The sequence below is a fragment of the Lytechinus variegatus genome, chromosome 14 (genome assembly GCF_018143015.1).
Source record: "Lytechinus variegatus isolate NC3 chromosome 14, Lvar_3.0, whole genome shotgun sequence".
NCBI classification, from domain to species: Eukaryota; Metazoa; Echinodermata; class Echinoidea; order Temnopleuroida; family Toxopneustidae; genus Lytechinus; species Lytechinus variegatus.
Genome location: NC_054753.1, coordinates 15,665,510 through 15,679,776, shown reverse-complemented (window position 1 = coordinate 15,679,776; position 14,267 = coordinate 15,665,510). Strand labels below are relative to the sequence as shown.

General features: G+C 36.8%; 2 protein-coding genes across 4 annotated transcripts; both read right to left on the bottom strand.

The window, feature by feature from the left end:
- Positions 1 to 5,139: 5,139 nt before the first annotated feature.
- LOC121427501 lies at positions 5,140 to 12,464 on the bottom strand. 3 transcript variants are annotated; one of them, XM_041623926.1, is made up of 3 exons: positions 12,193 to 12,464; positions 11,668 to 11,773; positions 5,140 to 8,076 (listed from the first exon to the last, which is right to left on the bottom strand). In XM_041623926.1, exon 3 carries the CDS (start codon positions 8,004 to 8,006, stop codon positions 6,252 to 6,254), a length of 1,755 nt encoding a protein of 584 aa, XP_041479860.1. In that variant the 5' UTR covers positions 8,007 to 8,076; positions 11,668 to 11,773; positions 12,193 to 12,464; the 3' UTR covers positions 5,140 to 6,251. The 3 variants fall into 3 exon arrangements, with proteins under 3 accessions (XP_041479860.1, XP_041479861.1, XP_041479863.1); XM_041623927.1 differs by lacking the exon at positions 11,668 to 11,773; XM_041623929.1 differs by lacking the exons at positions 11,668 to 11,773; positions 12,193 to 12,464 and adding an exon at positions 9,912 to 9,999.
- LOC121427502 lies at positions 10,092 to 12,185 on the bottom strand. Its single transcript, XM_041623930.1, has 2 exons — positions 12,069 to 12,185; positions 10,092 to 11,543 (listed from the first exon to the last, which is right to left on the bottom strand). Exons 1-2 carry the CDS (start codon positions 12,163 to 12,165, stop codon positions 10,192 to 10,194), a joined length of 1,449 nt encoding a protein of 482 aa, XP_041479864.1. The 5' UTR covers positions 12,166 to 12,185; the 3' UTR covers positions 10,092 to 10,191.
- Positions 12,465 to 14,267: the final 1,803 nt, after the last annotated feature.

Here is a 14,267-nt window from a genome sequence, read left to right as displayed (position 1 = left end):
GTGAAAAATAAGCGAAACTTTAAAATGTCATCACTTTCTTATTTTACATCCGATTTTGATGAAATTTTCAGCATTATGCCAGTCTGATTTTTCTCTATTGATTCAAACCAACATTTTTCTGGGGTAGACCTGACCTTTAAAAGTCGTTAATTATAGACATCATACTTGTTATATGTATTTGTTACTTGTATGCAGGGCCCCACAAGGAAAACAGTGCTTAGTCCACTGATGGGGTTACCCTGGGTAAACAAACTAAATAAATGATATCATTATCTCGCTCTTTTGAATTCGCACAAAACAAATTCCTACACATGATCTTTTTTGTTAGTGGACGAAAAAAGATGAAACTAGGCCTACCGCCCCTGGATTGTCTGTTTATTAAAGCAAAACCTGTTTGGAGTTTCAAGCCGGTTGCTGTTAAAAAATATCCGAAAGATCTTTAAAAATGTAGCAGCTGTTTTTAATGTTTGTAAGTTATATGTTACAGCTTAAAATCAATTGAAATATACAGTATCTAATATGACTCATATTTCAATTTAAACGTTATCTGTTGTATTGAAGTGCAGGCCCCAGTTCTTTATAATGAAACAGATTGAGATATAACGAAAAATCATTGGCCGTGCCCGAGAATAAAAGGGGAAACGGGCAGTTGCTCCCAGAAAATTTGTGTGCAAATTTAGATTTTTTTCCGGAAAATTAAAGTCATATATATATATATATATATATATATATATATAAAGTCACTTTTTTAAATAAAATCATTCAATTTCATAACAGACATGACTAAAGTGACCTTGTGATAAGCTTGATGTGAGCGAGGGTTTATCATAAAAGAGTGAAGTCAAACTTTAATTTTAACAAGGCCGAGCTTTCCCCTCGCTCGATCTCCCACTCACGATTTTTTTAACCTCTATATCTTTTATCTCCTCTCCTCTCTCATCCTCAGTTCTTATCTCTTTTCTTCTGTTCTTTCTCATCAGCCCCGTTATTTTGCAAAAATGATAGATGAGTCCATGGGCGGAAACCCTAGGGGAGATGCGTCCCCCTATACTATATAGGGGGGGGGGGCACAATATCAAACCCCTGCACTATTTTAGGTCTTGTATGATGGAAATAAATACATCATTTTGCTTGTCAAATTTATTTTGGTCAAAATGACATTATTATGGGTGAAAACCTTTTTTTTTGCTCCCCCTACCTTTGGGGAGAGATTTCCGCCCTTGGATTGATTTTATTCGTCAGAATATCACAAGAGATTACAATGTAATTGAAGAATACCTTGACAGGATAGCCCATGAAAGCCGAAAGGCTATTTCCAATGGGATGGGTAAATATATAATGGTAACATCCATTATAGGCAGGCCTATACAGTGCGTATAAAAAAAAAAATCGGGACAGATTTGAAGTCTTTAATTTTTTTTTCTCATATCATAATCTCTATATTTTGGTGTCAATACATGCTTTGGATTCTTATCCTTCAAATACCATTAAAATAATTTAGTTTCGTTCATGCTTGAGCGAACACGGAATGTTTTTTGTCTGGGGTAAAAAAGGAGGCTTGCGCCAAAATGGCATAAAATGATAAATATGATGGTCGGACTTCTTGCTAATCAGCAGACTTCCTCTTAACTTTTTCACTATCTTTGCCATAATTTTCAAATTATGCGGTCAAAATTCATTTCCAAATCTACTTATTTGCTTGAATAGTTCTGTTGTTCCTTTAGCTTTGAATATTCCTTCTTTAGGCAAGAACATTTTTCGAACCAAAGTATGGGAGAGCGTGTTTTTTTTTTCAAATCCTTTCATTGTGTGCTTCAAAAGTTATGGTGCCTATGAACAGTAGCATACTGAGGGTGGGGACTCGGGGTGCTCCCCCCAAACAAAAAGTTATGAGCAAGGAAAAAAAGTGGAAAGGAAAATAACAGAAAACATAGAAAGTGAAATATGATATCATTTTCTGAATATTATGTCAAAATCACAAGATTGGATATTTTGATAAAAAAGTGGAATTTTTTGCTTGCTCGCTTCACAACTTTTGAATACATTTTATCCGATCTGCCATATCTTGCTCCTTCAAAATTGACTCAATACACCATTGCCATTGAAAGACATGAATCCTTTCCTGTTTGTCCTGTCAAGCACATAATTAAACTTGGTGAAGGATTCAATAACCTCTTGAAAATAGGATTCATGTCTTTTATAGGTTCCATAGCATAATTTGTTTCACCTAATAATTATTAAAGGTACCATTACATAATTTGTTTTACATAATAAAAGGATTTGAATAATTACAAATTCTCCCAATTAATAATGCAAATCTTCTTACTTGGGTTGGCAAAAAGTCTCTTCTTTTCTTACTTATGAAGGAAAAGTCAAAGGTAAAAGAAGTTTAAATGAAAAACAATACAATTCAGGTAAATAAATACATTTGTAAATCAAATTTGACAGCATAATTTGAAAATTATGGCAAAGATAATGAAAACATTAAGAGGAAGTCTGCTGATTAGCCAAAAGTCTAACACTTGGACCAATTTAGGCTCGCTGTATTATTGCCTGATTATTTTGGAAATTTAGTTTTCCCTATTCATATTGTACATAATAGAGTATACAAGGGCCTATGGCGGCCATTTTGAATATCAGGAAAATAAATATTTGTCACAAATTTTTTCAGAGAGTATTTCACAATGTGCGGACAATTTTTACTTGAAGAGCATGTATAGTAGACCTGAAAAGGCCATTTTGTATTTTGCCAATCTGCGGAAAATGCTCAAGGTTACACGAGTGACATCATTCAGATTCGTAATCCGCACCCTCGAATTGACAAGAAACCATTAAAAATATTGTATCTATAAAAAACAAGGTTATGCCTCTTCTATCCTGGACTATGAGGCTGTTTCAGGTCTACTGTACATATACAGTGAACATACAGTCAATGATGCTTGGGGCCTTTTCAGGTCTACTGTACATGCTCTTCAAGTTAGTCAATATCAAAACTTTACCAACAAGTGTATGGGCATTAATCACCATTGCTTCCCGTTGATGCTTTGTCATTTGGGAGCGATTAGTTCATACCAATCAAATTCCAGCTTCCCTTTGCCGTAAAAGTTCACCCACTACAATACCGTCTCATTTTCATAAGAGGCGAGATCCTATATAATCATTAAAAAGTAAGCGCATTCAATGACCCAGTGATGATTATTGTCGTGTTAGCTGTGTGATGTACATGTATTTTTGTGTTATTGACACCCTTATCACGTTACGTACGTAACAAGCACTAACGTGAAACGACATCCTTTTTACGTGTTTTTTTATCCTGCATGGTATCCACTCGTCAATGTAAGTGGCCCCCAGGGCGAAATAGGGATAACTGAATACAGTGCTGCTTTACGAAGTGAATAGTGAGTGGGTTCCCAATATCATGATGCCGAAAGTGGAAGATTCGGTTAAAGGTCAAGTCCACCCCAGAAAATGTTGATTTGAATTAAAAGAGAAAAATGAAACGATCATTATGCTGAAAATTTAATCAACATCGGATGTAAAATGTCAGAACTTTTCCCATTTCACATTCGATTTTGATGAAATTTTCAGTGTTATGCTTGTTGGACTTTTTTTCGTTTTATTTGAATCAACTTTTTCTTGGGGTTCTTATGAATTTCTCAAGACCGAGCAAGTGCAAATTCTTTTTCATTTCGATCTCCCACCCTCTTTCTCTTCTTTCATACATGTGCATGGAGCTGCCAACCTGAGCAAGAGTAATCCAGTATTTTAAAACTGAAAATGTGTATTTTTGTGAGTAACCTTCCGCCCTATTTCTCATCTTTCATACATGCAGAGCACCCAACCTGAGCAAGAGTAATTCAGAATTTTAAACTGAAAATGAGTATTTTTGTGAGGAAATAAGTATTAAAAAAATTTCTAGAAATCAGCAATTTGCATTAAGCATTCTGTTTCTTTTCAGTTTTTGTAATAATTACTGAAAATATGTAGCCGACTACTTGGCAGCTCTGTGCATGCATTTTGAAAAGTCCCTTTTAATACCTCATACATATTGATTATCCAGGCATCCTAATAACAATTACAAGTTCACATGTGTTTATTGAAACAGATCGTTCTTTATTTCCAATGCTGTGCATTAATATTATTGCTTTCAACAGTTTATGAGTCCATCTTGGAAAGCAAGTTTCTACATCGTATGGCTTTAAAGGAAACCAAAACCCAAGGAGGGATGCAATCTTATTGGTAGGAGTAAAATGGGAGGAACAATCTAAACAAAAATTTCATCAATCGATTATGAAATGAGGAAGTTACGGACATTTAAAATGTCTTGTTGTAATTTCTATGTGGATTCTCAAATTGGCAAACGTGCTTCAAAATGGTTGATTTTGTCAACAACTCTCCATTTGTTTTGTATTCGAATTTTCAGATTGTCCCCTTTATTTGACATATTTCATATTATCTCCTCCTGACCTTGACATATATATGGTGTGAATTATATTTTCCCATGACATATGTTGTGATCAGAAGGAGGCAAGATGCAGTTTGAAAGATAATGAGGAAAATCAGAAAACGTGTGTACAAAACAAATAGAGAGTTGTCCATAAATCAGTCATTTTGAAGCATGTTTGCCAATGTGAGGATCCCCATAGAAAATACAATAAGAATTTTTAAATGTCCATAACTTGCTTATTTCATAATCGATTCTGATGAGACTTTAAAAAAAATTGTTCCTCTCATTTTACTCTTTCTAATAAGATTGCTTTTCTTCTTGGTGTTTGGTTTCCTAAAGTAACTTGAGTTGTATATAAAACACAATTTTATGTATCGTCTGTACAATTTATTTGTCTGTCTACAGCAAGCTATAGCCAATAGTCACAGCAAATCATTGTCTATAGAAGCAAATAGTATACAAAAAAAAATGATACAAAAAACACATACGCACACACACCAACACACTTCTCGCAACTAACATTGACATGAATAAAAGTAATTTTTGTTGTGATCAAATTATAAAAAGAGTAATGTGACAATGGTCATTGCTTGTACATACCACCATAAAATACGCATCATGACTGTTTACGTTTATAACAGGCTTATATCAATTTGAATACAAAAATAAATATAACTAAGATTACACAGATGCAATTTTAGCAGCATTCTTTCCATAAAGAAGCCAGCAGACAGGAAAAGAGCTACCATAATCAATGTAACCATGCAATGGTGGTCCCTCTGAGGCAAAAACACATATTAACGCCATCAATATACAAATTAAATACTAAACATACAATAATAGGTTCCGAACGGAAGGGAAAGGCTGAGCAAGGCAATTTGATGTCAAGGAAATGTTTGTTGAAATAAATGTCTTGCAAGCAAACAAGATTTACAATACAGCTCTCTTATCTTTTCCTGATTGAAAATATGCACAAATTATGATGCACTTAATAAATGGAAAGTCGTACATGTATATGCATCACTGGATCAAAACAAGGTTGAGCATACAATAACTTCTGTTCGTATGATTTAGAAATAAATCTCTTTTTGAGGCTCTTCTACCATGCATGCGTAATGCATCGGAGTATTGCGGTCTTTGCCATTGCTGGAGTTGGGGTCTGCCCCAATTGCCAATAAAGATTGTACAGTTTCTGTAAGACCATGTAAGCATGCTATCATCAGTGGGGTTTTACCCTCTTTGTCTGGTGAATCAATTTGATCATTTCTGGCAGCATCCTTCAACACTTCTTCATACACTGTTCCTTCCAATACCAGAGTAGACAAGACAGTTCCTTGTTCTGAAGCAGTTTGCACAAAGATCGAATTTGATGCCATAGTATCTGGCTATTTTTTTTTTTAACAAAGATGGTGAACTAGTGTACATTTCCTCAACTTTTCATACATCACTAAGGGAGGAAGCAACAAAGGAAAAATAAAAAGAGAAAGCACATTAATTTTCAAAAATCATCTTTCTCTTTACGTCAAAAAAAGTTTTTCAAAAGGTGCCCTTTCATCATGAACTCTTCAATTATCAATTATTTTTGCAATTTTTGCAATCACTGCTCTGAATTAAAAAATAAACCATCTGTTTGTGATGCTTGGAGTTTGGGACCCATCGCCCTTCTTCAACCAATTATCCACAAAAATAGTCCAGACTAATGATGGCTAAAAATGTGGAATTCTAGTGCATAATACGAGTTGTGAGAATAATGTACCTAAACTTTACAAACTTTACATAGAAAGAAGTGGTATGACCTGCTCAATCAGTTACCATCCTCACTTCCCATATCCGAATCAGTACTAGCTCTTTCTATTTCACTTTCCTCGACTCCATCTTCTAACATCTCACATAAACTTGGAGGAAGTTTGTCCCTATAGTTGATGTGATGTCTTAAAATGGTTCTCATGGCTAGTTCCTCTAGACGCAAGACCATTGTTGGTGGGCTCACTAACGTCAGAAAATGTGCATCAGCCTCACCAATGCCCATTGCTAACTCTTCCAAAATATAACGAGCGGTTTCACCATCATTATTCACCACATCTATCGGACATCCATGACGTACAAAGAGCCTGGCAAGGTCAACAAGGTAATCTATGTCTCTAGCAGTTTGGGCACAATAAGTGACTAGGTGGAGCAAATTGCACCCATTTGTGTCCTTATAAGAAGCATTATCAAAGGACAGAATCTTGAATATTACAAACTTTACTCTAAGAAGGCATCTTGAGCTCATTCCGCAATACATGTTGTCAACATAGGATTCCCCGAGGAGTTGCATGATTGTTAATGTCACTGAAGGCGTATCTAGATACTTTTTAGGGTTCTTGGTCAGAATTCTAGCTTGGATGACTCTCATTGACTTCTCTATTGCTTGCAATATAGATTTCAGAACTTCCATGTTGGAGAAATTAAATGCATAATGAAACAGTATTTTACCAAAGCTTTCAATTAGAGTTTTTGTATCATCTAGTAAAGAGTCTGTTGGTACACTGGTGAGGATGTATTTGTATGAACACAGGAGTTTCCTTGCACACAGATGGAATGGAGAATCCGGTTCTTCATCAAATGAGAACGCTTCACTCTTATTTGCAAATTGCGATGCAACAGATCCTAGCTTCAGTTCACCTCTATTCTCAAATTTAAGGGCACAAGACAATATTTGGAAACCTTCATCACATGTCGTTCTGTCAAACATCAGACTACTTGCAAATGCAGTGAGGGATGTGTAGAGATATTTATGCTTAAGACTATTGGGGAAAAGTCTGTTCCCAATAATAAATGCATGGCCCTTCATAGCCATGACTGATGCCTGGTTTGATTCAATTTCCTGTAGTGTGTTGCATTCTTTGAACGAGATGTTGGAAAAACATTCTGCAAGTTCTGAGGTTTCTCTTTGTGGTTCAGAAAGACCGGAATTTTGCCGAAATTGCATGGCTTTTGAGAAAGAATGAATTGAATCTTGGAATTTGTAACGATTGTCTGACATAGCTTGTGAAACTCCAAGTATTTCCATGGCTTTGATCTTGGTCTCCAAAGATGTAGTGTCCTGTGATAAGAGGAAGTCTACAACATCTGTCAGGAGGTACAATGAAGCTACACAGACTGGGCTCCATCCATCATAGTTGTCCTGAACAGTTTCTGCTTCATGACTTACAAGCAGCACTGTGATTGCAAGCTTGGCTGTCATCCACTTTGATGGACTGTAATAACGTCCAAACAGAGAATCTTCTTCTAAAGGTTCAACCACCATGCATGCATAATGCAATGGGGTATTGCCATCTTTAAAATTTTTGGAGTTTGGGTCAGCCCCATTAGCTAATAAGGACTTTACAGTATCTGTAAGACCATGTAAGCATGCTATCATCAGTGGGGTTTTACCCTCTTTGTCTGGCGAATCAATTTGGCCATCTTTGGCATAATCCTTTAAAACATCCTCATCCACTTTTCCTTTCAAAACCAAAGAAGATAGGTCACCTGCTTGATCTGGTGCAGTTTTCAGACAGTTTGAAGTAGAAGCCATAATTCATGTATGCTACTTTATCCAACAGAGGCACAGTAAAATCCTTTTGGTGTTTCCTACATAATATAGGCTGAAATTAATGACAAAAAAAAAAGAAATCCACTTTATTATTCGAAAGTGGCAATCAATCATTGAAAAATGAACCAAATTACAATTGCCAAATGCATAGTATTCAAAAGAATTCTTCCTTAATTCAGTAATGTAGGTAAAGTGCGTTTGTTTCATTTGTGGTAGTACAGTAAAATTCATTAAATCTGTGGAAAATAACTACTATCCTACTATCATGTTACTGTCATTCATGTATCTTGAAATAGCATACAGATACATGTATATACCAGACTTTCAGGAAGTAACATGGCAAATATTCCAAACGAAGGTGAATAATTTCCTTCATAATTTTGAAAGAAATGCCTGGTATATTGTTTTATATCCTATTTTTAATGGGATAGAACGATAGATCTTGATAATCGACTCCTAATGCTTCATCCTCAGTCTGAACCAATATCTTGATCAAGCGCTGCGCTTGCAGAGCCTGGTTGCACTTTACTTTTGATAAGCCATCGCACACGGCGTAATCTGATTACTGCCTGCTCGGTCCCTTCACAGAAATTGCCCGGTAGAGACACCTGAGCACTATCTGGTGCATCCGAGAGATTGCATTATCTGTAACGTCAAAGATGGAATTGTGCACAATCCCATCACGGCATACAGAATTATCTTCATGGGCATTTTTTTTTTCATTATCACAGCTTCATGTAGATATGAACCAATCATGATACATGATTTAATCAATGTTCATGTGGGATATAAAAAAATACGACAGAGTATTTTTCCCAAACCAAAATTGTTCACCAATAGAATAAGATAAACAAAATTCCCCTAAAAAAATACACACATAAAAAAAAAACATTCAAGGGCATTGACATGTCTTCACCTCAGTTCTCCTTTCACTCAAATCCTCACCCTATCTTGGCAGGGGTATTTTGGGAGATCATATGGCCGTCAACCGCACGTTGCCTGGGACATAGCCTTGAAAATAGTACACTATGGTTAGTTATTTCATGAAAATTGCTATTAATTACGCTAATTTATGCAAAAATTAGTGTACAAAATCGTACTTTTGCGCTAACTTCGTAAATAAAGCTCCATATGTCCTAATTTTTAGTTTAGAAATTCCGAATTGTTTTTAGGAAATGTACCGCGAAAAAAAATGCAATATCTGATCAATGTCTTATGTATGGTATTTGTAATTTCTTTATATGTATTTCTTGTTTTTTTACATTTATTTTTCGTTGTTTTTTCAATGAACTTCGTCGGGACTCTTGTGCGATCATGAACAGCAAAAATAACTCCTTTTAAATCAGCAAAAGTAAAAATAACCATACATTTATGATTTTTGGTTGAAAACACAATTTCCACTGACTCTTTACACCAATTCACGTTTTTCTGCAATTTTGGGTCTGACATGCACTTGCAAAATATGTAATTTCGAGACAAACCCAGGCGTTGCAAGGTACGTCTCAAAAGATGCTGGACATTGAAGGAAAGAAGTCACAGAACATCGCAGTGAGAGCTTATGGCATTCCGCAAATATATAGCGCGAAAAGGTCGAGGGGGTCCTCCGAGGCTATCCCCTCCCCCAGGTCTAAATAGGGTTAACTCTAATCCCCATCTTCTTTCATTCCACTTGCCCTCTCATTCTAAGGTATCTTGTCGAAAGTTTGAGCGGAGTCTTTTAGCAAGAATCCTATTCTCCAGGCAGTAGCAGCTCCCCCTTATTTTGTCTGTGGTGACTGTGATGATTTGAAATGGAAAGCTGCTTGCGGGATTTCCGAGGGAAAGACTCTGGTGGCTCTGGCTTTTGACAAGGTACCTACCGTACATTGTAATCACTTGTCCACTCACTGTGATCCTCGTCCTCAATATTGTCACTAAAATCCTCGCTATCATCCTCATATTCATCCTCGCTGTCATCCTCACAGTAGTCACCAACTCTTTCTAAATCGCATTCCTCAGTGCTGTCTTCTATCATCCCACACAAACTTGGAGGAAGTGTGTCCCTGTAATTGATATGGTGCAGTAAGATGGTTCTGATGGCCAGTTCCTCTAAGCGCATTACTGTTGTTGGTGGGCTCAATAACATTAGAAATTCACGGCCAACAAAAATGTCATTTTCCAAGAGGCTTCAAGGGGTTTCACCATCATCATTCAGAACATTTATTGGACATCCATGACGTACAATGATCCTGGCAAGATCCCTAAGGTACTTGATGTACCTACTTGCATCGCCACAGTATGCTAATAGGTGGAGAATGTTGGATCCATGTCTGTCCTTATATAAAACATTATCATAAAACAGGATCTTTGACATTACAAACTTTACTCTAAGTAGATTTGAATCAGGTTTTCTGTCACAGACATCACCCAAGAGTTCCATCATTTTGAAGATTACTGAAGGCATCTCTTGATACTTCTCTGGAGCTTCCATCAGAACTCTACCCTGGATGACCCTCAGTGACTTTTCTACAGCCTGAAATATGGACTTCAAGATTTCAATATTTGAGCAATAGAATGTTTCGTTGAAAAGTATTCCACCGAAGCTTTCAATGATTGTTTTCTTATTCTGTAGTACTGAGTTTATTGGAACCTCATGCAGAGTGGATGCATAGGAATGCAACAGCTGCCTTGCACCCTGACAGAATTCATGTACTGGCACTCGTTTTCCAGATCTGATAGTAAATACTCCTTGAAATGATCCACTTTTTTCAGCCAGGTGTGAGGCTAATGTTCCTAACCTCAATTCACCTCTCTGCTCCAACACAAGGGCACAAGACAATATTTGGAAGCCTTCCTCGTACATTTGCTTATCAAACATCAACTCAATCCCGAATCTGGCCATGAGTGGGTAGAGATACATCTTCTTCAGCTGATCGGGAAAAAGCCTCTCCCCAAGCAGAAAGGCATGCACCATCAAAGCCACTCTTGACTCTTTGATTGATGTGATTTCCTGGTGTGTTCGGCATTCTTTCAGGGAGGTTTTGGAAACACATTCTGAAAGTTTTAAGGTTCCTGATTGTGGTTCGGGGAGACCAGACTGTTTCCAGAAGGATATGGCTTTTGAAAAAGGATAGAATGCATTCTGAAAGTTGTATTGATCATCCAAAGCAACATGAGAAACTCCCATTATTTCATTTGCCCTTATCTTGACCTCCCAACATACATCATCCATCGATATGAGGAAGTCAACAACGTCCGTCAGGCGGTACAATGAAGCTACATATGCAGGGATCCATCCATCCTCATTTTCCTGAAGAGTTTCTGCTCCAAGATTAACAAGCAGCTTGGTAATTGCAAGCTTAGCTGCCATCCAGTTTGATGGACGATAATATTTTCCACACAAAGAATCCCCTTCTGTTTCTCCAACTACCATACAAGCATAATGGAGCAGGGTATTACCATCAGTGGCATTCCTGGAGTTAGGGTCAGCCCCATTTGCTAATAAGGACTGAACAGTTTCTTGAAGACCATGCAAGCATGCTATCATCAGTGGGGTTCTACCCTCTTTGTCTGGTGAATCAATTTGGCCATCTTTTGCATAACCTTTCAACATTTCTTCATCTACGTACTCTTCCATTTAAAATCAAAGAAGATATAAAGTCACCTGCTTGATCTGACTCGGTTTCCCAACAGCTTGAGTTAGATGACATACTTTAAGGATTGCCCTCCTGTCAACGATGGGGGAGTTTGGCGAGATTCTCTGGGTGCCTCTATGGAAATAAAAAAAAGAAAATACAGAAGGAAGAACAATTATCAGCAATGCACTTTTCTTTCACAAAAATGGAGGGATACTTGACAACTAACCGGATTCAAACTTTATGCTTCCACCAGTACCAGATCTGGAATACATTGGATATTCAACAAGGACAAATTTCATTAATTTTCACAATCCAATCAGATTGTTAGCCTAATTTCCATTCATCAACAAAGAATGAAATTAAAATTTATCCATCGGACCTCATTGTGACATTGAACAAAGAACTCTTGATCCTTTGACCCACAAACCTATCATCAGTGGGGTTCTACCCTCTTTGTCTGGTGAATCAATTTGGCCATCTTTTGCATAACCTTTCAACATTTCTTCATCTACGTACTCTTCCATTTAAAATCAAAGAAGATATAAGGTCACCTGCTTGATCTGACTCGGTTTCCCAATAGCTTGAGTTGGATGACATACTTCAAGGATTGCCCTCCTGCCAACAATGGTGAAGTTTGGCTAGTTTCTATGGGTGCCTCTTATACTATGGAAATAAAAAAAGACAATACAGAAGGAAGAACAATTATCATCGATTCACTTTTCTCTAACAAAAATGGTTGGATACTTGACTACTAACAGATTCAAACTTATGCTTCCACCAATACCAAATCTGAAATACAAGTGGAATGCCTCTGGCTGTCTCACCTGCATCACGCGATTCAACATAGCAGCAGTGCTGACTTTGAAAACTACTATAACTCGCACAAGATGTTCAGTGATACTTGGTTACTCTTATTTCCACGTTTTATGAACTAGACCAATACACTTACAGAGATAGGATGGTAATTCAACAAATATCCCCAATGTGGCCAAAGTTCATTGACCTCACATGAGCTTTGACCTTGACCATGTGACCTGAAACTTGCACAAGATATTCAGTGATACTTGATTAGTCTTCTGTCCAAGTTTCAAAAGTCAGATCAATAAACTTGCAAAGTTATGATGTTAATTCAACAGATTCCCCCATTATGGCCAAAGTTCATTGACCTTTGACCTTGGTCATGTGACCTAAAATGCGCACAGGATGTTCAGTGATACTTGATTACTCTTATGTCCAAGTTTTATGAACTAGACCAACATACTTTCAAAGTTATGATGGTAATTCAACAAATACCCCCAATTCGATAAAACGTCTAACAAGTCCTTTCATGAAATGCTCCCCAGGTAGTTTATTTGATGTACGCGCTAGTGTTAACGCATCGATTGCATGAAGAACGCGCTTTTTGTATTTTCAACAAAAAATGTATTTTGACGTAGATGGATCAGAGCTGTAGCAAGAATTTCGGGTAGGAAAATGATGAATGCAATCTCTGATGGCAGGGGCGAATCCACATAGACTATACAGTGCATATCAAAAAAAAGTTTACACTTAGAAAAAATCCTGTAAAATTATACATTTGGAACATCCTCAAGATTTTTCCACATTTTATCATTGGTACAGATCCATTTAAGTAAATGACGATATAACTGTCAAAAAATATTTCCGCTTGAGTGAGCACCACTTACTTTTGAAATGTTCATGAAAAATGATTTGCGCAGAACTTGAAATAATTATGCGAATAAAAGTAGACCTTTATCATGAAGAACACATGGAATTTACCTAGTAAAATTGATTTCAAGATATCTCTTACCTTTCTTAACTTGTTTCCTTGCCCAAAACACTTCGAAGAGTGCATTGCGTCCCACCCCACTCCCCCACACACCGAGGCCATCGTGGCGATATTTGTGTTACACTGAGCTGTGATTTACATGAAATGGCTTAGGCTTGATTTTCATTTTGTTATCATTGTCAAGCTTGGAAAAGGTGTGAAGAAACGAGTATTAAATGAAGAATGAAATATAAACCCACTTTAAATGATAAAAGTTAATAGTGAAAAAATGCTGGAGATGTCTGATATAAACTTTTGTTTAGATTCAGTTGTCCTCAGATCCAGCTGGGACCAAAAGGGTAAATGTTGTGTTCACTAAGTCTTGAAATTTCAATTCTAGTGGCAAAAATGTTGCAAAATGTTTGATTGTATCTGTTTTATTTCAATTGACTATAAATGCGAGGGAAATGTCTCGCAGGGTGAGCTTTATTTGGCCCTTTCCCCTTGACATAGCGTGAAAATGAGCATTTCTGCGCAGATTTCTGCGAGCTTTACAAAAATGGACAGTGCTCAATCAAGAGTAACATTCTGTCAAAACTTTTACTTTAATTGGATAGATGAGACACGAACCCAAGATTATATATGAAAAAATTATCCACATGTTGCATATTTTTTTAATTCCCATGGCTTTTTCAAAGTGTAAACTTTTTTTTGATACGCACTGTATAATATAACAGATATTGCCTGGTCTATCGTTTTAATAAATAACATTGCAACTCCCCTCCGAAGCTATATTTTCCCTCAGCACTGCGCGCTTCGGGCAAAATATAATCCCTTGGGAAAAATATAACTCCGTCG

Coding starts and splice junctions, on each gene's coding strand:
- LOC121427501 (XM_041623926.1), bottom strand. CDS start 8,006: ATGGCTTCTACTTCAAACTGTCTGAAAACTGCACCAGATCAAGCAGGT.
- LOC121427502 (XM_041623930.1), bottom strand. CDS start 12,165: ATGGAAGAGTACGTAGATGAAGAAATGTTGAAAGGTTATGCAAAAGAT. Junction 11,544..12,068: donor TAGAACCCCACTGATGATAG/GTTTGTGGGTCA, acceptor CACTGATGATAG/CATGCTTGCATGGTCTTCAA.